Genomic DNA, 24,824 nt, shown 5'->3' on the forward strand with positions numbered 1-24,824 from the left:
CAACAAGAAGCTAGTTCTAACAAATTACGATTCGATCGACGGCCTGACGGAAAGCTTTCGGTTGTTGCGCGATTCACCGAAGTCAGAACCGCCACGCTGATGCTGTGGAAGACTAGCGAGGATTTCTCACTATAGTTGTGCAACATAAAATAACGTAACTATTTTTTGTCAATAACAAGAGTCTTGTACATTGAATCAGAAGATTTTGCTTCATGTTAAATAGTCTTTTTTTTATTACATCAATGATTTGGTGGCCGGGGGTTTATTATCGGGCCCCTTTACCCCCCTGTTTCTACGCCAATGCCTATTACGATGAGAATTTGCAATCCTTTCATTCCCGACCCATAACGTAAATTAAAGTATTAGTGTAAAATCGATATATCGGTGTAGAATCGGTATACCATATCATAATGAATAATTACATAACATAACACAATATGTGTAATAATTTCTAAAAAAAACAATCGGAAATATAAATTATTATCACTTTAATTAGTTTATCTTTCAACATTTTAATTTTAATTGTTCGTAATTTATGTGCTAGATTACTTACTATAATACAATCCTTCTTCTTTCTGGCGTTACGTCCCCACTGGGACAGAGCCTGGTTCTCAGCTTAGTGTTCTTATGAGCACTTCCACAGTTATTAACTGAGAGCTTACTATGCCAATGACCATTTTTGCATGTGTATATCGTGTGGCAGGTACGAAGATACTCTATGCCCTGGGAAGTCGAGAAAATTTTCAACCCGAAAAGATCCTCGACCGGTGGGATTCGAACCCACGACCCTCAGCTACAATGTAATACAATCCAGCTTTTGTAATTTAGAACCGGATCACGTGCGTTAAGTGCGTTTAATTTTGATGATAAAAGGATGTATTTAAAAGAGGGAAATCTTTTCATAATCCTATGTCATAATTAGTTTATATCTACTGGGGTATACGATATACCTAATAATACAACAAGGAACAAATTTGTTATATATTCAACTTCGCAGAAAGTCTGGACTCAGGAATGTTACGAAGTAATATTTATTCACCAAAAAAAGTCGTTGAGGAAACATGCCATCAGCGCCAAAGGAATGCACGTCGCTAACGAGTAAGTACTTTCGAGTACTGTAAAAATAACATCCAGTCTGTTGTCTCAGTTTAACGATAATTTGTATAAACACCAGCCAGTCTGAGTCTGATGGCGCGTGTAAACTAGGTTTCAAATGTACCAGCAAGTGGCCCGTTTCGTTTACGTTCGCCCCTTTTGTAGGCTGAAGTGGAGGAGACACCAAAGCTGTGTTCCGTTGGTCCTCCGACTGCCAGTAGGTTAGCTACAAAACAGGCCGCATTGCCTGCCCTGGGTTGTCACGGATGACATCATTGCATCTCTTCATGCCCTTTCCATGACTGGCTACGGCTACAGTAGTGGGAACATGTAAAGTGAGTAGCTTCCACTATATTTGATCGATTTGAATTGAAAGTTATGCTTTGAGCGGTTTTATGCCGCAACTATGTACAGACACGATATTTGCATTAGGGATGTAAATTGCTAATGGTTGCACACATTTTCAGAATGCTTTTGGCGTTGGCGGTTTGATTTTTAGATAAAGAGCACAATGGTCGGAAACAATAAAGTTTGGCCAAAACTAGTTTTATCGCCTCAATCGAAGAAATATGTAATATGCATTATCGATTTACAAACCAAACTTTTTTCATAGTTTCGATAAATTTAATTTTTGTAACAAAATAATTCATTCAAAACTTTCCAATTTTTCAAAACATCGAGAATAGTGAAAAGAAGGAGTAGAGCAATTAGTTTATCGAAACACTTTAGATTTGATAATTTGATAATTTTCAGATAATGTCTTAAACCAAAACAAATTTGAAAAAAGGATAAAAAAAAAAAAATCAAAATATTTGTGTTAACAACCTTTGTGCAATTGCAGTCTAGAAATATTACAATAAGCATATTTAAAAATATTGCTCATCTTAATCCTAGCTTATTCTTCAAGATTAATATAATGCGTCATGTTCTAAATTTTACAGTTTAAATGATTTGAAGTTTTAATGTTTAGCTTTGTTTATGTCTGAAATTGATTAAAATCTTAAAAAGATACTTTTTTACGTATAAAAAAGAACTCTTAAATAATATTATAATGAGCTGTAGAGTTTTAAATGAAAATACAAGTCATAGGTGTGTGTGAATGGACCATCGAGTTAGTAAAGTGTAGTGTTATGAACCACAAAACCAGTACAGATGCGATCCTAGGGATCATCGAGTTAGCCATGAAAACCATCTTTTACTATGGTTCTCTAACTCGATATAGAGTAAGGGAAAGTTTACTGTACTGCAGGGTCCTGGTAAGATTTAAAGGGGATTTGTGTTCTGTACCATGTGTAAATGGCGGCACCGTGACGGGATACGAGTTGTTTTTCAATTTTTAAAACATCAAATTTCTAAGGTCGTATATTGAATAGTACGGTGCCGGTACCAATTTTTTTGGCGGATGGATCGCCTGTAATGTAGTTGGCTTGTCAATTTCCAGCTTTTCATTAAATAAAAAAGTCATATAAATAAATAAATTTTCGTAAAATTTGAGCTCCCTGGTACCAGTAGTTACTGTCCTGTTCCAGTGATGGAAGCAGTTTTTAAGTAGATCTATAAAAATGAAAAAAAGTGTTATAGATAATCTTTATGCTTAAATTGAAAGATTTTAGTTGCTGCTACGATTAAAAAATGTTAAACCTATGCAGAAAAGAACTATTTTATTGAAATTTATTGAATTATTACCAAATGGCTACTACTGGAGCATTAGCGCAAATATTGGACCACGTGTACCAATAGTGACTCAAATAAATTTCATGCACAAATACATTGCATATTTCATTCCTTAATATAAAATTTGTACTTGTGGTGACTAGAGTCATAGTCGTCCATGCGAATACATTGAATCATCTTCATGCAGTACACTCTCATCCATACACGCACCCACGTGGTGACGCGAGAGCTATCATACACACTGCAGCTTAGCAGCGCAAGAGTTAGTCTTTTATGCACGCTCAAGCGTAGTGCACGCGGCTACCACAAATGGCGACGAGGAGAAAATTTTCAAGAAGCGCAGAACGCATTCGGTTTTCGCATTTTGCGAAGGTGAAATAGTGCAAAGTATATTTGAAGTGGAATTATTAAAAGAACACAATCGGGTAAATTTAACCAATTTGATGTGCTTATGATGAATAAAAAGGGGTTTAGAGCTGCTCAATGTGCGGATGAATCAATTGTGCGAACAAATGACCTTGATGCGACACGAGCTTGATGCAGCAAAAGAATGTTTTTTGTTTGGCTTGTGCGTGAAAGTGAAGCAGTGGAAAATTATGCTGTAGGTAGCCTGATTATGGTTTGCGCGTGTGGATAAGTGAAATAAAACTGAAGAAATAATCAAGGGAGAGTGGCGTGAATGTGTAAGCGTTGCAGTTGGTGTTTGTTAATGTTATTATTGGATGACAATTCACAATGTGGAATCTTCGAAGTAAAGGTATGTGTTGGCTAGATGGACCGTGATCGGTCTTAGCCGTCTAACTAGACACAAAAAAAATGGTATGTGATGATTAATGTTTTTGCAACTAGAAAATAATCCACCATGTAGAGCGTCATAGTTTAATCAATATAAAGTACTGTCTTGTTGGTGAGGGAAATAATCTAACAGCATGGATGATGGTTTCTTTCTAGTTATTGGTATGCTATACTTTGAGCAAATTGGCGATTTCTTTCGAATTATTTTCAACAGGAAGCATTCTGTTTGCTTGCTTGTTGAGCGCATGAAAAAATCGTGACAATACCTAGCAGACAATTGCTTCGACAGCTATAAGTGTGAGGTCTGTACTTTACTGCTGATGCTCGGACGTCCACCTTACGAGTGACCAAACAATTGTATTGATGTATGAACGGATTTGTGTCAGTCCATTTCATTCTGTTTTAGTAGATACATGTTGATGTTTTGCAATGTTTTTTTTTTCTTCAACTGTTGAGTTCGATACGGCTTGGCCGAACGCGTGGAAAAACCGATAGTGGTTTTCTGAATCGTTTGAATTTCTCTTTTCGTATTGCACATACTCACTGTGGATACTGTGTTGAACATGATAATGAAAAAAATCGACGAGCATTTGCGACATTGAAATGAGGTGAATACGACATTGATGAAATGGTGTCTAAAAGCAAGCTACAGTAAAGTCGGACAAATTGGTGATATTTAACGCGCATTGTACACAAAAAAAAAAATGCATTGGATGATTATAAGTTTTTGTTCAGCACCGTTTAGTATGTATTTCAAATGAAGGTTTGTATAATATTACTGGAAAATTCCAACCTTATACTCGTGGATTGATGGCTACTGCGCAAATGAATGACAAAGAAAAGCGATTCGGTTACAACGTATCGCTTAACGTAACGTACAATTTATTCACGAAAAATCACTTATGGGCATTAAAGCATCGTTATAATTGCGTTCACGGATTCTTATGATAATTGTTGAAGCTAGTGAAATCAAATGGTTGATTCAATTCACTAACGATAGGAAACCCTATGATGAATATACTGAAAGCAAGCAGAGCTGTGCTGCACAGTGAACATTGTGATTAAATTTACTGAGGATCATGAAAAGATGTGTGATTTGATTCACTGAGATAACACTGCACTGGGATCTAGATCAATATGGATCGAAAAACGGGTGTGATTTGGTTCACTACAAATAAGTTGAATAATAGTGATTGTAGCTATTCCCAATACCAATTATGTTGTAGTAGAATTTATTAGGAACGCTTGAAAATGTTATTGCCTAGAGAAAGATTAACACGAAGTTGATCATTATTATATTGTATTAGAGATATGGAGACACTACCTAGAAATTAAAAACGGCTTCGTTCAGAACCCTAAAGTTCTAATTAATATAAAATTTCAATATGGAACTTTTGAATAATAAAAAAAAAGAATGATTGTCGATATGATGAAAAAAAATACAGTTCTATAGAGCTATTCGAAGCATGCTGAATACAAAAGCATATGTTCCATCACTGGATTGTTATTGCTAAAACAAATAAATATTTTAATAAACAACTAATTAAAACAAGAAACATTTTTGTGGTTTTGTCTTTCTTAGGTTATTTGTCAAATCTTTCTACCTCTCTCGTAGATTAGAAATAGATCATAGGTAAAATGATCGATCACTTTTATTAATTTTGGCATATCTATCCCTTGAGGTTTTTTCTATAAGAAAATTGTTGCAACATACAAATGAGTTTCTGGAAATTGACGCTTGAAAATGGATTAGAAACATCAATTAGTTTGCGTCACTGGTTCAGAATTATATCCACCATCTATAAAATATTTTGTCTACCTTTGATTCCAAATCAAGCCCTATTATTTCAAGTTTGGGAAATGTCGCTTGAAATGTTGAAGTTGTGTCGCACACCATCGATATTTGCTAAAATGAATCAATCTTCTGAGGTCCAAGATATAGCTCTGTAATGCGTATGGTTCTATAAGATAGATGCTTTATTTTGATAAACAGTTGGTTGAAACTAGGTTCTAAGTATCATAACATTCCCCTCGAATTTGTGGAATTCACAATTCAGTGATGTTCTATCATTCGCATAATTAACTCAAAACCAGGTGCACTCTCAGACACCGCCCGTTTCCCTTAGAAATATGTGCTACAAGCATGCAAGCACTTTTAGGTTAACGGTCTCAGGTAATATAAAATACTTGTTATGTTTGTGCTGTTATTAAATTAACTGAGTGAGTAAACTGTTTTGTTAAAATATACATGAGTATTGTGATTGGTTCCTCAGGATATAATGGGAAGACTTGTTATTAAATTCATCAAATTAATACATAACCAGTTGTGATTAAATTCACTGCGAGAATACGAAATCAATTGTCATTAAATTGACATAAAAACTATAAAAAAAGTTGTGATTAAATTCACTGAGAGAACAGTAATTCTGATTTAAGTGACTGCAAAAACATAAGAATAGTTGTGATTAAATTCACTGAAAGAATACGAAAGCAATTCCCAACTAACAATTCAGAGCCACAAACAAGCATGCATGTTTAATTATTGTTCAATAATGGTAATGGCAGCTGAATAAAAAATTTGCTGTATAAAGAGCTGAGAAGGTGCTTTTTTAACACAAACTTAGATCAATGTTCAACGTTATGCATTAGAATGAACAAAAGTTGAATCGCCACTTATTAAACGTTTTCAAAGATTCTCATTCGACTAGTCAAGATTGTTCTACAAATGAGCTGAACAAGACATGTTTCCCCCAATTAAAAAGCCAATATTCCACTAAACAAATGTATATGTATAAAGGATATTCAGAAGACGAACTAACGTTTTACTTGCGTCGCACTTCAGCTATTCCCACATGTTTAACATAAGCATGAATAAGAGCTGAATAAGTATCTTATAAAATCCTAATTCAGCTTCAGTATATTATAAGAACAGTTGATCCAATAGAGGCCAAAATGACGAATAACAAACCCATTGTTCAGCAATAAATAAGCCTTGTAAAAGCGATCACACTATAGCTAAATTTCATAAAATGGACAAAATATCCGAAATTCGTGTTGAGTTCCGAATGCATTTCAAAGCTCATAAATTATGCTTTCTTAAAACTTTTGAAATAGCTGTTCAGAAAATAAACATGGTCAGTCTCTAGAAATGCAGAATTATTGTGAAAAACAAAAATACACATTTAAGCTAAGTATTCCGAGTAGGAGCAAAGTACTGACAAACAAAGCGTGATATTGACTTGATTGACATAAGAGATAAAATATCTGAAGACAGTATTAAAATTTTGTTCCTGGAACTTCTAAACCTATGAAAAATTTGATGTACGCAGATCTAATGAATAGCTCGCAGCTATTGGTAAAATCTTGCAGAATCTAAATATGACATGCCAATTTTGTTCTAGTAGTTTATTTTAGATATCATTTCCAGATATTTTATATCATATATCTATCAAGTTAATATCACTTTTAGCTATCCATATTATATTTTCTATTGCTAAGCTTTTTTCGCCTTCTCGGGATGTTTTTCCGTATAAGAAAAATGGAAATTTCTTTGACAGAATTGATTAAATAAATTTCTATAGCCAGCTACATTTGAAATGACATTTCTTCACAACTGAATAAATACTGCGCTCTAAGAAAAATGATTTACTTGGCCATTTTCGAAAATAAAAATCGCATCAAGATATTCGAATATTTTTCTATTCAGGTGGGTTCTGAGGACTAACCCTTCAAATGATTCTAATATATTCATACAGAGAACTTTTACTTCAATGCATATGTAATAGGTTTATGAAAAACACAAATAAAAAAATAATCAAACTATAATTTATAAAATTATTCAAGTTAATTAATCAGTTTTGAACAAACTAAAACATATTATGAAATTAGATTAATCATTTCAGACTGTTTTTACTTTGTGTAAATAAACATTATTTTGACAAACATCGACATAAATTTTCTCACTGTGCGCTAAAAATAGCCGACTGAACTCAGCTTGGATCAGCACTAAACAGCAGCTGAATAATATGCTTGTTCAGTTGTAGATTAGCGTACCATGTGTTGATTAGACGTTGTCGAATAGAAGCTCGAACATGGTCAATATTCAGCTATGAGAAGTTTATATTTTGCACTGGACGGTATAATCATCAATTCTAGGATGGCGCAGATGGCAAGGCATACCGCTGACGATTGGAAGGTCTCGAGTTCGAATCCAGCATAAGGCGATTTTTAAATAAGATTGTTATACTATCATAATAATAGTGCACACTACATTTATAAAGTGCCTAGAAAAATATTTTTTTGTTTTTATTAGTCTTTAATTATTTTTAGACCAGCCGTATAAAAGCTGAACTAAATGCTTGTAAAACGTTTTTAAAGCCGAAAAATAAAGTTGGTATTCAACGACATGCTTTAAAGTTTCTCCAAATTTGTGTGAACAATGCTTTAACAAAGGTTGGCAATGGAAATTATTCAAATGTTATAAAACATGATGCTGGATAAAACTGCCATAATGGTGTTTGTTAAATGAGTGAATGTTAGTTGGGTTGTCATTGAATTGACTTGAACACAGTAAGAAGATTTGTGATTAAATTCACTGAGCGAACACGAAACTAATTGTGATTTAATTGACTAGGAAAGCATAAGAAGAATTGTGATTAAATTCACTGAGAGAATACGAAAATAATTGTGATATGATTGACTTGAGCTATGGACTACTGTACTATTAGATGCACTTAAAGTGTAAAGGAAAGTGAATGCACACTCAAAGCAAACAGCATTAAAATGTGATATAATTCATTGACTAATGCAAAAAAAATGTATTGTTTGGATGAGGGCTGAAACAGCCAAATTATTGCGTAAGATGACCACAGTTTACAAAATTCCTCCATGAAAATGTTTGAACGGTTTCGCAAGGCAACCATTCATATGTTTGAAACAAATAGAATTTGTTAAAAAAAAAATGATGGAAATTAATTTAAACGCAATTAATTGACTCAGTCAAACTGAAAAAAATCGGAATCATGGAAATTATCCATTGAAATCTCTCAATTAAAAAGAAATGTGATATTGCGCATTTTGCACTGTCAGACTCCCGGCTGAAAAATTTTGTCACACTATGGCAGTTGAGTGGTGTCGTAGCTAAAAACCAACATTGAACGCACACTCTTTATTTGTGCATTGAACGCAAGGTCCTTGCATTTGTTTAACTGTCGTATTCACTGACTTGTGAGCAGTGGTGGAAAAAATCATGCCGTTTACGCAAAATGAACCAATATTAAGAAGAATCCACGCTCACACGCTCACGAACCAACAGCGACGGATTTGCTCACAGATTCTTGCGTCGGAGAACCAGAACAAAACAAATGTAAAAAGAGCGTGATTCCTAGATGAGCAAGGTCTGCTCACAGCCGGTTTTTTTTTCTGTTCATAGCTATTTTTGTAAATAATTGGGTGGATTATGATTATAACAGATAGATTACAAACGTGGTATTGAGAAAATTAACCGATATATTGTGTTATTGTAGAAATAACACAGGGAATCGGATGCGTGAATGCGATGCTCTCTACAGTATTTGTGTTCGGGCGATCGTGAGCAAAGAAAGCAAGAACGCAATCGCACAAAAAGGACCACCGTTGCGGTAGCATTTTACTGTTGTGCATGAACAGACTCTGTTCGCCGTTTTACAGCACTGCATGTGAGCATCCATTTCCCCACATTGAAAATTTGCACGAAAATCTATTCGTCATTAACAAGAGCAATAGAATTACCCCATTTTTGTGTCTACATATATTTTAATGCACCGAAATAAATAATCATTGAACCTTGAACCCTGCAAAAGTTTTTTTTCAGGATTTTGAGTAGTTTGAAAACACTGCAATCAAGAAAGGTTCACCAAATGTACTATGTTTAAAACTTAAATAAGACCGAAGATCCTCTATGGTCATGGTACCTGCACCATGTTGGAGGAGAACTTTCAAGCATATGGAGTCTTCGAGTAGAGTAAAGTGGGGCAAAAGTTCGAGTGGGGTAAGAGTTTCTTTTTAAGATTTCTAGCTCAATTCAAAACAAATCTTATAAAAGTCATGGTGGTTCGAATGCTATTCAAGTAAGAGACTTTCACTCCAAATATCATAAAAATCGATTGTGATTTGGAAAAGTTATGGCTATTTGTTGTTTTTCGACGTGAATATTGTAATTTTTGGTCAAACTTTCGTTGCATGGAACCAATTGAAGATAAAATCTTTTTCAATATTTTATGTAAGGGCGTTTCTAGGCCTATCATAAGGTTACTTTGAGGTGTATTAGTTTTTGCATAAATGCTTGAAAACAATTTTTGGCCCATAGTGGGGCAAAAGTTCGAATCAGCGGGGCAAAAGTTCGACCCATGTATAAAATCACGGAAAAATTTGCAAATTGCCTAAAATCCACATATTATCTTCAAAATTAGTTAAATTTGTCTGATCGTGTGAAAATTGTCACCAAAATTTTACATTTCCACTTAGTTTTGCGGAAAACTGCTATTTTTGAGTATATTACAATTTACTCCATTTTGGGCAATTTTTTGATGAAAATTTAGTGTGTATTTTTTGTTAAACTTAAGTTTACGGCTGGTGTAAGGTATGCCTGTCATAAAAGGGTCAATATTTTGTGTTTTAGCCAGCGAACTTTTGCCCCACACTAGATTCGAACTCTTGCCCCACCGGTGGGGCAAAAGTTCGAATAAGACAATCAATTTTAAAACTGTTATAACTAAAAATGAGTAAATATTTTGACACAAGTTTGTTCAGCAAAATTATAGCCAATATGTTAAAGGTTCACTGTACGGTATTTGTTTTGTTTTAACTACTATTGTTTTCCTGGAAACTTTGATTATACCACTAAGGTCGAACTTTTGCCCCACCTTACTCTATAGCGAGTGCTTAATGAACCACTTTTGGCTGTGTGTAGCAAAACAGTGTGTGGTAGCAAAAGCTGAACCACGGGCTCATTCAATTTTACGGCAAACCAGTAGAGTAAAGTGGGGCAAAAGTTCGAGTGGGGTAAGAGTTTCTTTTTAAGATTTCTAGCTCAATTCAAAACAAATCTTATAAAAGTCATGGTGGTTCGAATGCTATTCAAGTAAGAGACTTTCACTCCAAATATCATAAAAATCGATTGTGATTTGGAAAAGTTATGGCTATTTGTTGTTTTTCGACGTGAATATTGTAATTTTTGGTCAAACTTTCGTTGCATGGAACCAATTGAAGATAAAATCTTTTTCAATATTTTATGTAAGGGCGTTTCTAGGCCTATCATAAGGTTACTTTGAGGTGTATTAGTTTTTGCATAAATGCTTGAAAACAATTTTTGGCCCATAGTGGGGCAAAAGTTCGAATCAGCGGGGCAAAAGTTCGACCCATGTATAAAATCACGGAAAAATTTGCAAATTGCCTAAAATCCACATATTATCTTCAAAATTAGTTAAATTTGTCTGATCGTGTGAAAATTGTCACCAACATTTTACATTTCCACTTAGTTTTGCGGAAAACTGCTATTTTTGAGTATATTACAATTTACTCCATTTTGGGCAATTTTTTGATGAAAATTTAGTGTGTATTTTTTGTTAAACTTAAGTTTACGGCTGGTGTAAGGTATGCCTGTCATAAAAGGGTCAATATTTTGTGTTTTAGCCAGCGAACTTTTGCCCCACACTAGATTCGAACTCTTGCCCCACCGGTGGGGCAAAAGTTCGAATAAGACAATCAATTTTAAAACTGTTATAACTAAAAATGAGTAAATATTTTGACACAAGTTTGTTCAGCAAAATTATAGCCAATATGTTAAAGGTTCACTGTACGGTATTTGTTTTGTTTTAACTACTATTGTTTTCCTGGAAACTTTGATTATACCACTAAGGTCGAACTTTTGCCCCACCTTACTCTACCCGAAAAGTCGTCTAAGTCAGATGTAAATCAGACTAAAGTCGTAAAAAATACATTGGGCACGGCATGTTTTGAGAAAAAAAAAATGCTGGAAAACAATCGTATAAGAACGGTGTTCGTTTTAAATTCGCTTAAAACAAGAAGGCGTGAGGCACAGCGAGCTTGATGGATTGGTCAGGTACACAAGGACCTGGAAAAAGTGGCCATGAACTGAGAGCACTAACGAAGAAGGATAATGCTCAGAGTAGTTGTGATTAAATTCACTTTACTGTATAAAGTAGCTTTGTAATAAATTTCACAGAGTTGTGATTAAATTCACTGAAATTATTAACTAGAGAGCGATTCTGTTAGAATCTGAAGAAGTAAATCGGCGAAAGATTTAATAGCATCCCCTCAATATCACACTTGTTATTGACTTCATTGATAATTATACTTTCATTGTTCTAGTGATTGATTGGTTATCTCTCTCGAAACATTCATCACCGGCAGAATTTTCACTTGAGACTTTAATTATTGAGTTGAAGTTGAATCCAGTGACAGACTTTCAGGATATTTGTCGATTGTGGTGAAAAGTTTCTGTTTCTTTTATTTAAAATAAAAATTCAAAAATAAGAAAAAACATATGGATGTTCTTGCGAAATAATAATATAATAATAACAAAGTCGTTTGTATTCTGCATATATCCTGGAAGCTGCAAGGGTAAATAGCCTTGTATCACTTTTATCGCATTTATAAACGAAGTATTGTTTATCAAGGAACAGCTGCCCGAATGAGCATCAGAAATGATTTCATTGCTAGCCACGTCCGTTACGAGGAAGAATAAGAATGATTTGTAACTGACTAAGAAGCCTGCGATTGACCGATGTCCTGACAGATGACAAGAACTTGAATAATTGAGAAGAGGAGGACAAACATGTTCTTGAAGTAAAGAATAGACAGATACAAGAAATTCTAGGTTCTAGATATATAAGCTAAATAAGGAAAAGCACCACAAATAAGGGGAGGGGTATAATATTATACCCTTAACACAAAGTAAGTATGACTATTGGAATTGGTATATTATTAGAAAACTACATTGATATATTGCGTCAAATACTTGTTCAAATGAATAATTAACTATTTGTATTCAAAGACAAAATTAGAATAAAGAAAGGGGGATGTGGTGACTAGAGTCATAGTCGTCCATGCGAATACATTGAATCATCTTCATGCAGTACACTCTCATCCATACACGCACCCACGTGGTGACGCGAGAGCTATCATACACACTGCAGCTTAGCAGCGCAAGAGTTAGTCTTTTATGCACGCTCAAGCGTAGTGCACGCGGCTACCACAGTACTAATATCAACATTTTTGATTCATACTAATTTGATAATGCGAAATTAAAAAAAAACATTTTCACTACAATTTCAATCAAGGAAAAGTATATTTTAAAGTAATAAAAAAATATAAAAATCTTAAAATCATTTTTAATTGTTTTGGCCGTCCAAAACATACAAAAGGTAGCTCGACCATTGTGCAGTGCGCGTAAAAATCGTTAGGTAGTTTGCACGGCGATAGTATCTTCACTTTATCTTATCTGTAGAGATAAATAGTTTATTGTCAATATTAGCAAGACTAAGTATATTGCGCAGTTGTGCACATAAGCATTTACCATGTGAGTAAGCGTAATCATTAGAAACTTTATTCTTTACGACGTGACGTGGCGTGGCTTTAAATGAGCTCGAATTATCGAGAAATGTACCTCAGCGGACGAAAATCAAACCCACGCTTCTATCGATGGTGTTAAATGAGTCCTCAGAACGTGCTAACATACCATTTCGAACAGCATTCCATCCATTCATCATCGCCATGCATCGAAAGTGACAATTTCCCGGCGAAACTGTCTTTCAGCAGATTTCCGGAGGATGACGGCGTGTCATTTTATGCAAACAAAGTCGGCGGGCAATCATGATTACACGACAGACAGACTGCTTAGATTGGTGACGAGTGGTTGGTGACTAATTTATGCGCCATGTGAGGAGATGAGACGCAGCAGACGTCTCCCACCCCAACCCAACATACAAGATAGCCACTAATGATAGAGACGGTGTGTGTCATTAATTGTGAACGATGTTCCACCGTTCATTGAATTGTTCGATCTGATGACGACAGAAGCGTGTTCTGCATAGCATGGAGAACTTCGCCTTGAAGTATTTTGTAGCTTTAATTATTTGCCTAGATCAACCGGGGAAATAGCAAGTTGGACGTGACCCTATTCAACTTTCTCGTAGACAGACACACAATCGCACCATTGAACTCGAACACGCACTTTTCGCGCAGCAGATCCGAATCGTGCAAGGTATGGTATAGGAAGAAAGATCCAGGGGTCCACCGAAACACTCAATAATGTGGGAGAGTTAGACAGACAGTTGCACAAAGCTAAACTCGATGCTCGGGTCGATGAACCATGCGCTATTCGGGTTTGTTTATTTGGTGAACTAGAGGATCGTTTAATGGAGAATCGGCGTGTCTATATTTAGCACCCGAATAGAGGTGAATTCAATGCTGGAGCGGTAAAATCAGATAAGTTTGTTTCAAATTTATGGAATCATGGAAGTAGTGGGAATGTAGCTGCGTCTACAGTATGGCCCATATAAATTGCGAAAAAATGTACGAGCTTGAATTTAATAGAAGCAGTACATTCTGACTTCGTCGTTCAGCATATATTTTCATATTTTGTTACCGGGTGATCCAATGATACGAATTTTACGCACAATAATGTACAGTCAGAGTTAACAATTTATATTTTGAATTCAATATTGTTAGATACTGTAACTTTGATGTTTTGTCAAAAGTTTGTACTTACTTGTAGTGGGCCGGTGACCATCCGTGACTTCGCGTAATCAGGTCCTGATCGTCTTCCTCCTCTGCAAATATGCCATCGGTTTCATCAACTGTTCCGTCATCACCCTTTGAGCGTGCAATCGAACTATCGTGGTGCGTGTTCAGTCGAGGATCGTGGGAACATTTTTTTGGCACACCATTCGATACCGCATGTCCCCCATTGACGCTCACTGGATTAAAGATTGCTCCAGTTTTGATAGCGGAAGAATTTCCATTAGAAGCTTCTTTATCGTAAGTACATAATCTGTGGAAGAAATCATTGGTATCAATTATCGAGTATTTAAGGCTTAACTTTTCAATTAATATTATCGCATCAAATGAGTTCACAAAAATGGGATTGAAAAGTTTAGTCGGATGATGTGGCTACCGTTTCGGTGTAGCGAGAAATTGATTTGAACGTGTTAAGGCGGAAACACGAAAAGAAACACCCCGCTGACAGAAACCGTCAATCATTCAACATCGACGAAGATTCTCGGTGAGACTCCTATAGCTCGGTAGATAGATGCGGCGCTATCACTCAGAAGTATACGCGCATTGACCGAGTGAGTTGAAAGTTAAACGGTCTGACACATAACGTCGTCGTCATGGATGTGTGATTTGTATTGTATCTCTTGAGATGTCAGAAGTTGCCACGGTTGAGTAAACCAATAAAACATACTCGTTATGGCCGAAAACAAATTTGGGGCTAGGAAAAATCTGGTTTCTTTCAATTTAGTGACATGGTCACCAAGGATTTCTGAATCAACGCAACTGATTCCTATACAAACATTTGGGTCAGCACATTTACCATGTTTGGTCTGGAGTGGCCAATTTCGTAAAACGACGTTTTGAATGAAGAAGGACGTTCGGCATAATGGACATTTCATATAAAGATTTGAAATAACTCAAACGACCCAGGTGATCAATAACGATGATTTTCATACGAAATGTCACATTTTACTTAGAGTTTTTTTTCTTGCCCAATTTAATTTTAAAAGATATAAAATTGGTATCATCTGCATTTAGCTGCTATTAGATTCCGGGTTAACACCGACCATTTTTTTTTATTTTTGATTCGAAAATGTAAATACCTTTACCTCGATATAAAGTAAATATTTTTTTCGTGATTTTATTTGTTTATTACAAACGTGATTTATGAAGTAAAAATGGTTTTCAAGATTCAAGATATCAAGTCAGAGCGATTGCTATCGCTGAATACAGCCATAAATCGATATCTAGCTTGAAAATGTTGAAAATACAGAGTTCCAATGAAGATTTCATCGACTTCGAGGATTCCTCAGGTATGTTTTTCCAGAATTTTCCAGAATATTTGTCCAGAAATTTCTCTAGGCATTCCACCACAGATTCTTCACACTATTTCGCTTATGATATGTCCAGAAACTGTTTCTAAGTTTCTTCGCATGCAAGTTTTTTCGCAAAATGTCAACAAGTTATTTCTCTAGAATTACACTGTTCGACAAAAAAAGTCGATCTGAATGCACAGAGACCGGACACCCCGGGCTTGAAAGTATAAAAATAAACAAAAATAATGGCGTTTTCAGAATGTTCGTGTCTGCCCCAGGTCATTTTTAAAATATACTTGAACTTTTTGCATTTTTTAATTAAAAATCTAATCTAATCAATAAACCGACACAGTGTTTTATATTCGGGACAGCGGAATTCATGTGCCATATAATGTTTTCAACTTTAAATACAATATGAAGAGTTGTAATAAGATTTGCAGGGAGCCCTCCCCCCTTTTTTTGTACCCTCCCCATTTTTAAAGTATCGCAAATGATGAAATATTTGATATACAGGGGGTTGTCAAAATAACTGGGACAGGCAAAAATTGGGCCAACTTTGGAATGCTGTAACTTTGACAAAAATTGACCGATTTCAATTCTTTAAGAAGTAATGGACGGGTCAACTAATCTAGTTTTGAGGTGCATCCACGGAGATGAACTATGACCACCGGATACCGGTGATAATCCGGATTTCCGGAAGCATGTCTTATGCAGTAAAATTATGACGTGTTTTTAGCAAAGGTCTCGGCTAAAAAATCAAAATTTTATTACACATGAAGATAGAAGATCAAATTCTGAAGCGATTGGTGCGCCAAGTATTAAGATCGGTCCAGAAACAACCAAGATATGACCATTTCCCCGGAATCGGTGCCGGTAGTAGATCCGAATTGGGATCAAACAATTTATTCACTCAAAATATGTCTCGCAATATTGTTTTCTCCCTAGCTTATCATAAAATACCCTATTATAAATTGAAAAAGAGTCATGTACAGATTTGGCCACTCATGGCGCCGCCAAGTGCCCCGGGGGAACCTTGCATAGGGGACATTTCGATTTTGACACCAAAGCATATCATGCGACGGCTCATTCTTCATGTCTTGTCGTAAATAGGGCAACTGTAGACTCAAAATGGATAATTGACTACAGTGGCCACTTTTGGGACCACCGTAATTTCCCGGAGGAACCTGTCATTGGGGACATTTCTGTTTTTACACCAAAACATATCATACGACGGCTCTTTCTTCATGCCTTGTCGTAAATAGAGTAACCGTAGACTCGAAATGGGAATTTAATTGAATTGCCCACTTTTGGGACCACCGGGTGTCCCCTAGGGAACCTATGATTGGGGACAATTGGAATCGAGCTCCAATACTCATCGTGCAACTGCTCATTCTTCATGTCTAGTCATGAATAGGTCAACTTTAGACCGAAAATGGATATTTAACTAGAATGGCCACTTTGGGGACCTCCTATAGTTCCCTAAGGAACCTATCATTGGGGACATTTCGATTTTTACACCAAAGCATATCATGCGACAGTTCGTTCTTCATGTCTTGTCGTAAATAGGGCAACTGTAGACTCAATGTGTATATTTAAATATAAGTTTCTTCGCATGCAAGTTTTTTCGCAAATTGTCAACAAGTTATTTCTCTAGAATTATAATTCTAGAGAAATAATATATATAATAATTCCATCCATAGAATATATCATAGAATTCATCCTGTGATATCTTTAAAAAAATCCGGGTTTTGGCGGGAATTTGTCTAGAAATTTTAGTCTTGAACTATTCCAAGTATTTTCCATGATTTCCCTAAAAGAAATTAAAAAAATAGACGTGGAGTATCTCTGAGAATTAATTGAAAAAATAGTGCATGTTTTGGAACGTCCTGAGGCATTCGTCAAAGAATTTCTCCACAAGCTCATCCAGCATATTTTTTTCCAATTCTACAACTTTTCTAGCGCAAATTAGCAATACTTTTTTCAAAGTTTGCTCCTGCTAGTTCTTCAAAAATATGCCGGTAACCTGCTATATATTACTAGGACAGAGCGTGCTTCTCAGCTTATAGTTCTATGAACACTTCCACATTTATTTATTGATAGCTTCTTACAAAAGATGTCATTTTTAAATTGTATTTCGCATAGCACGTTGTGCCTGGAAACTCCCATTATTAAAAAATCCTGCAATATCATCACATCTCCCAATCATGGAAGTGATTGTAGTAGCTAATCTGAGATGTAAGTTTTAAATGGGTCTGGCGTTAGGTCCCAACTGGAATAGATCCTGCTTCTCAGATTAATGTTCTTCTGAACTCTTCGACAGTTGAGACGTAATGTTAGAAAGAAGAAAAAGATCCTCCACGTCTTGGTGATGTACTTTCAAAGTTTTGTCTTTCGTTCTTTTGTCCTAGATTCTTTTTTTTATACCGTCAATTCTCCCTAACCTGAAATTGAAGGGACCATCGAGTTAAGGAGGTATCGAGTTGTAGAACAAAAAACCACTGCAAATATGATCCAAGGGACCATCGAAGCAGCCATAAAAACCTACTTTTACTACACACTTAAATTATTTCACCGACTTCATTAAAAAGATTCTCGGTACTTATTTTACGGAGATTTCGGTGATTGCCACCGATTTTTATTCGGCAAATAATTACCGATATATCAGCTGTTTGGTTCTCGGCGAATCCGTTTACCGAGGTCGATTTCTGAATTTAAGTGTGCATGGTTCTTGGATATTGAGATAAAAAAAAATCGAGTAAGGGAGAGTTGACTGCAATAACATTTATTAAAAAGGTTTCACTGCGGAACACGTTTTTGTCTCCAGCACCAAAATACCGCTATTCACTTAATTAAGGGTTGCTGAATCCATTGCCGTTTTCAGAAATATCATAGCACGTCCAGTTTTTGAGATATTGACTGTTGAAAATGCAAAAAAATGACTATTTCAGCCAACTTGCATGCAAGTTTCCCAGCTTGTAAGGTAATATATTGGCTTAATTTGCCACTGAATTCAAACTTTATGTGTATAACAATACTTATCATCAAAGTTTGTATTATTTTCGATACGGAAAAGTTATTTTTTGATGGTTTAGAGAATTGTTGTATTTTGCCATATAGAAAAAACGAAGAATTCTGTATGGAGACTGCAAGCATGTTGAAAAAATCGGTTTTATCGAAATTTAATCGCGCAATTTCAATCAAATTTTGTCTGAAATGAAAGTTCAAGTTCTATTTTGCATGTTTGGTGGATTAGATCACATAAAAGTATGATAAATTGTACTTTAAATTTCATGTAAACATTAATAAAAGCAGTGTTTTGTACAACTTTGGCGACCTGTAGCTAAAATTGTGACGTGCTGGAACATTTCTGAGAACGGCATCAGATTCAGCAGCCCCAAATCTACTAGAGACACATAATTTGGTTCTTGAGACACGCAAACAAGTCATTTTTGTTACGCTGTGTTTTCAATTTAAAAGTCAGGTCACCTTTGCAAAAACACTTAGGCAAATCAAATTTCGTTATACTGTCCAATTTGTTTTAGAAACAATAATAATTTCTCTTGTTCTTCTGGATCATTACTTAAATATCACGAATTGAGTTCTTTAGCCCCAGAAAATCTCTGTCTGTTTGGTATTGAGAACATTGAGCCAATATATGTTCTACCGTTAGATGTTGTACTGAGCATAGTTGTGGTTGCTGTTCGCTGGAGGAGTCAGGGTGGTTCAATCTGGCCCTTTCCCACTTTAAACAAAATTCAATTGTACATATACAGTAATGCTATATCCCATTTATCTAATCTAATCTAATCTAAGTGCTTGCACAGCCAATATTGAAAAGCATCCTGAAAATACCTGATGATGTTTAATTTTATTGTCAGCATTACTGCCCATAACTGCATAACAGTCACATTCGACATTTTTGACAATTTCGAGTTAATACCGGGGAGAGTCATCAAATGACAAATACTTTCGATCCACTTACTAAAATCTGTGAGATTGTTCTAGAAAATTCGAAAAAAATACCAAGTTGTTTTGTCACATTGGCAATTGTAACCGCATAACAGTCATATTGAGATTATACATGAGCCTCATAATGCAGTGGTAACGAAATTTCTATCAAAAAACTTTTCTGACTATTCATCCAATAAGCGATATGAGTTGTACAAAATTTCAGCCTCAAATAAGCAGTTTTGAATTCTTAGTGATTTTTTGAAATATCAGTTCCCTCCCATACTGCAATAAAATGCAAACTTGGTACCCCATTTACTCAATGCCTACTTTTGTCGAATGTTACAAATATGCAGTTATGGGCAGATTAATATTTGCAGAATATTAACGATATGATACAAATATTAAAATGGCCAGGCCTACTGTGCAGACTTTGGGGTTGAAGATAATCGAAAAAAATCACGACGATCAGGTTATTCACGAATGAATAACATGATAGGCGAAATATTTTCAATTTAAAGGAGGAAGAAACAGAGATAACCGTTTCGATTCAGGGTTATAGGTAATCGTTGGGAGTGGCGTAGCTAAGAAAGTTAATGAACACTCCATCGTTGCAAGCTTTAGTTTTCCTGGAATGGGACACAGGCATTTCTTCCTCATGTCCTGGCTCTAGAGCCTTGGCTTAAGCGTCTTTGCTCGCTCTTTGAAAAGAGATAAACACTCATTCCGTCCCTTTCTCGTTATACAACAAATTGAAAAACATCATGATGTACTGGTCTGCAAGAAACATATAAAACTCCACATGTTGGAATTCAATTCGATTCTCTTTTTACACTGCTTTCATAGGCCTTGCTTGATGTTTAGAAATTCAATATTTTCAATATAATGCATCATAAAGCAGCGACAATCTCATCAAAATTAGAAGTATAATCTCCATTTCTCCAATAAAAATACTTTTCGTTGTTCTGCATTTGCAAATTTTTTTTTCGCGTTCAAAAGCTAAAACACCACATCACTACGTTTAATCTTATACACAATTTCAGCCTTTTTGAATTTCACACCAGTCGATTTATGATTCCACCAACCAAATTGAAATCATTTTAGGAGACGAAAAGAACGTGACATTCAGTAATGCTATACCTATTCCATTTATATGGATAAATTGCGGCACGAGCAGCATTGTTATTTGGGATATCTCCGCGGGCAGCGAGAAAAAATAAAAATATATGCTGAAGCCCAATTTTTTGCGTTTTCAGGTGGTTACGAAAAAGTCAAGTATTGAAGCACAAATTTAAGACTTGATCAGCTATTTGGCGCCCAAACTCAATATAACATCTGGGAAATGAGTTTTTGCCTGATTTTTGAAAAACTGTGCCTCTGTGCAGCAAGAACCAAATTGCATTTTCGGTCTAACAACCCATTTGACTCATCCAGTCATTGGGTCTATCATTTTGGCCTTATTACGAGCTGACCGTCGTCCGTTCGTGGATGTTCCGGTAGGACGCGCGACGGAATCAAGACAAATCGTGTTCGGTTCGCGTCATTCGAGTGCGGAAAAAAAGAAATGGACAATTGTGCGTGGTCTTTTGATTCGGTTGCATTTTCCGGAGGGACGAGGTATGGAATCAAGACCAATCGTGTTCGTTTCGTGATGATCAAGTGCGAAAAGCTTCACGTTCAGCCGAGGATGAAGTACTGGTGAGATCGTTTCATGCGTGTAATTCATTTTTATCGTTGCAAAGCTACTTTTATATTATTTTCAAACAAGCTATGAATGGTTCGTCATTACAAGTGTCGACTTTTTTGTGTTTAATTTAAATTGAATATACCTTTATGTTTTCATCATTGCTAAAAATAACCTTTGAATAATTCAATATTATAAATGTCGACTTTTTTATAATTTTTTTCAAAATATTTTTACTGCAATACAAAAATGCAAAACTAGTTTTAAGTGAAGGTCGTATTTCCCTCTTTATCCATGGATCGCATCACCGACCAAAGGTGACTCCCAGATCTTTTTCCTCCCTCACTAACCACACCTGTCCCGTGATGATTGTGGAGATGCAGAGGTATTCTTGGTCTTTAGAAGCAACAATCATTACACAATTACGTTCCTTCCCCTTCCTAACTGACTGTAAGGACTTGGCCGGCGCCGTTATTGATCAATAATATGAGAGCTGCTAAAATTGCACTTCGAGAATATGTGGAAAGTCCCATCCCTTATTCATTTGGATCGAAGTGCAATTCTTACCACGGAGTAGCAACCATTGACATGTATAGTCAGTCTATGCTATGCTATAACGAGCTGACCGTCCATTCGTGCCTTAAGACTCAAGTTCGGCTTAACGGCTTTCAGTCTCGAAAAAGAACCTATCTTACGCTTGTGAAAAGTTATACCTAGAAAAAGATGTATTTTTTCAAACACATGTTATTAATCATTGTCCTAGTTGAAAGTGAAACATGAAACATGATTTTGCTTGTGTCACATATCCCCATCATGCACGTTCAACCTTGTTTGCAAGCTGTCATCTGAATGTAGGCTAATTTGCATCTAGCCGATAGGCCATTCATGGCACGTCCAAAAAATTAAATACCCAGAAACAGGTGTAGGAGGGACGACGACGGTAGCCAGCAAACAACCGAGCGCACCACTTGACTTACTCACGTTCGGTTAAGGTTGGTCTCTTGTAAAAGTGAATGAATGAAGCGATCGTAAAAATAGATATTTACTCACCGGGGTTGATTAATCAACAGAACCAATAGGACGATCGTTAGCAGTGTCAGCGCGATGACTAGGAATAAGGTGAAGTACCAGCACCAGCTTGGCACGTACTTCCCGCGACGTGAATTGTTGACGATGTATTTTTGGCCGTTTTTGGTCTTCAGTTGTCCTCCTAGGTGAAAAAATGAGAAGGATTATGTTTCACTCGTATGCACTGGTTATAGTTATAATATTGGAAATAATGTAAAATTTATTCAAAATGAAAGAAAAACTCAAGAACACATAACAAGCAGCTGGTGATTAATTATCATGAATAGGTGCTTAGTACCATCGCTGGTCACCATCCCACGTAGTTTCATTTTTTGCAACCAGTTCTCAGAACCTGTTTGGAACTGGAGTTTGAGCCATTCTAAAGTACTATGGAGTAATTCATCTGCCGTTATAAAATATGTTTTTAAAGAACGATTTTTGGGTCTTGGCTCTGTACCAATATTTACAATCCTTTCACTGCTTCCAAGAATTTGTTACGCCTTCACTATTTTTAAGTATTGTATCAGACGGTTTTCAAAACACTTCGGCTTGCTCTCGTACAGCTTTACTTTATGCCAGGGGAACGACAGTAGAATAGTCAACAAAATTTTACATTCCTATATAACGCCAGACAAGAAATACCAACAGACTGACATGATAAATATTTCAATAGTATCGCGTCATCTCTAAAAATTTAAACTTGCTTTAAACTGGCGAAATGACTCGAGCTCTGATGATCTAACCTTTTCAATAAGATGCAATATATTTGTAATACTTTTCAAGTGAGTTCACACTTAGTGCGAGTAGTGTACATGTTGATCATGTGACGCATGGTGCAACAGAACCACCTTCACCGTATGATTAATTCAAACCATTCAGGTTCAAAATAAACGGCGAGGGTCTTCCTACGCAAAACACGCTGCAGATAAAGTTCGTTTACTCATGTGATCAAACAGACAACGCACGTTTTCTCTCTCTCTCGGCGTTAATCCACCACTTCATCGTGAGTAAGATGAGAAAGAACCAATCTATGTTTAGCAACTGCCTACCTGAACCGTTGTTATCAAGGAGGTGACGAATTTGATTCACTGATGTTGAATCATGAACCATCTCTAGGTCTTCTAAGATTGCTAAAATGTTTGACAAACGATTCATTCATAAAACGAGGAAGTAGTGGGGAAAACCTGACCATAGTAGGCACGGTATGCCGATGGTTTGCAAAGAAGACGCCCACGGCATTACGATGAAAATTGATTACATCAGCTTGTTTTTGCATCATGGATGGCAAAGATATAAAATGTTGCATGCAGCAACCAACCAGCTTATGAATTGAGGCAAGCGATCTGCACCGAGACTGGGAGAACATTATTCTCCTCTAATTAATTTGTGGGACGCGGTATTCATACTTTCCGATGACGAACCATACACGTTTGTTCATGCCTAATGATAAACTGTCTCCCTGATGGCTACTTTTCCTTACACTAGGAACACTGATCAGTATCGGTCAGTTGATGCTTCAGTCCAGTTGGAATGGTATTAGGAGCAAATGGAGACGACAAATTCTTTCAATCCATCGTCATGGAAACGTAATTGGATGACTTGATTTGATTTGTCGTCAAACGTAAAACTACTTTCTTCACCCTGTGAGCGAGCAATCGATGCTTGAGTGGAGATCTTTGCCGGCAGCTGTTGAATTAATAGGAACAAATGCGAAATTTATTATTAACACCATTGCAGAAGCTGTCAGATGGACGCGAACGTTTGACGGTATGAGCCAATGCGAAGGAATTTAATGAATGAGATTTTAATAACAGCTTCCTTATTGCTAGCAATAAACGTTGATATGTATGCAATGCGCCAGCTCACCTCAAAGAGGGATCAGCCTGAACAAGCACTGAACTTCACGCTTATCTGAATAAGACCTACTTTTCTTTACTGAAGCAAATGTGCCAAAAAGTACAACTTTTGATTTATTCGTGTATGAACAATAACGGCGGCGGTCACGTCCTTACAGTCAGGTGGAAATGAATGTTAATGTTGGTAGCTTGGTAGGCTCGTAGTCACAGGATTCACCATTATAATTTACCATGCCAAGATTAACATACACATTTGTTGAGTCATTTAACACCTCTCTTTCTTCGACATATATGTAAGGTATAATCTAAACACGTTGTTTGTCTTATGGTTCTATTGAAATTAGGAGCTAAAATATAATAAATTAAAAAAAACTTATTTCCCATATAAATTTCCATACAAATGTCAATGGCAATGCGTACGGCTCAAGTAAAACAGAAAGCGCTCAATTTTCTCATATTTGTTGACTCAATTGATCAATTATCAAAATATTAACAGTATTGTGTAGGGGATTAGTTGCACCTCGAAATGCATCCACGACGATTTGTATACCGGTGGCCAATCCGTATACACGATCGGAAATGTAGTGTACACCTCCTATTCCGACAGTGATT

At 36.1% G+C, this 24,824-nt stretch overlaps 1 protein-coding gene across 2 annotated transcripts in view; it reads right to left on the bottom strand.

The window, feature by feature from the left end:
- LOC5575831 (aminopeptidase N) overlaps nucleotides 1-24,824 on the bottom strand; it is a 72,543-nt gene that overhangs the window by 12,499 nt on the left and 35,220 nt on the right. For both annotated transcript variants that reach the window (XM_021838759.1, XM_021838758.1), the window contains 2 exons: nucleotides 22,339-22,498; nucleotides 14,336-14,617 (listed from right to left, as the gene is read on the bottom strand). In XM_021838759.1, the coding sequence (XP_021694451.1) occupies nucleotides 14,336-14,617; nucleotides 22,339-22,498 (442 nt within the window). The remainder of the gene's footprint in view (nucleotides 1-14,335; nucleotides 14,618-22,338; nucleotides 22,499-24,824) is intronic.

The sequence above is a fragment of the Aedes aegypti genome, chromosome 1, assembly GCF_002204515.2.
Source record: "Aedes aegypti strain LVP_AGWG chromosome 1, AaegL5.0 Primary Assembly, whole genome shotgun sequence".
NCBI classification, from domain to species: domain Eukaryota; kingdom Metazoa; phylum Arthropoda; class Insecta; order Diptera; family Culicidae; genus Aedes; species Aedes aegypti.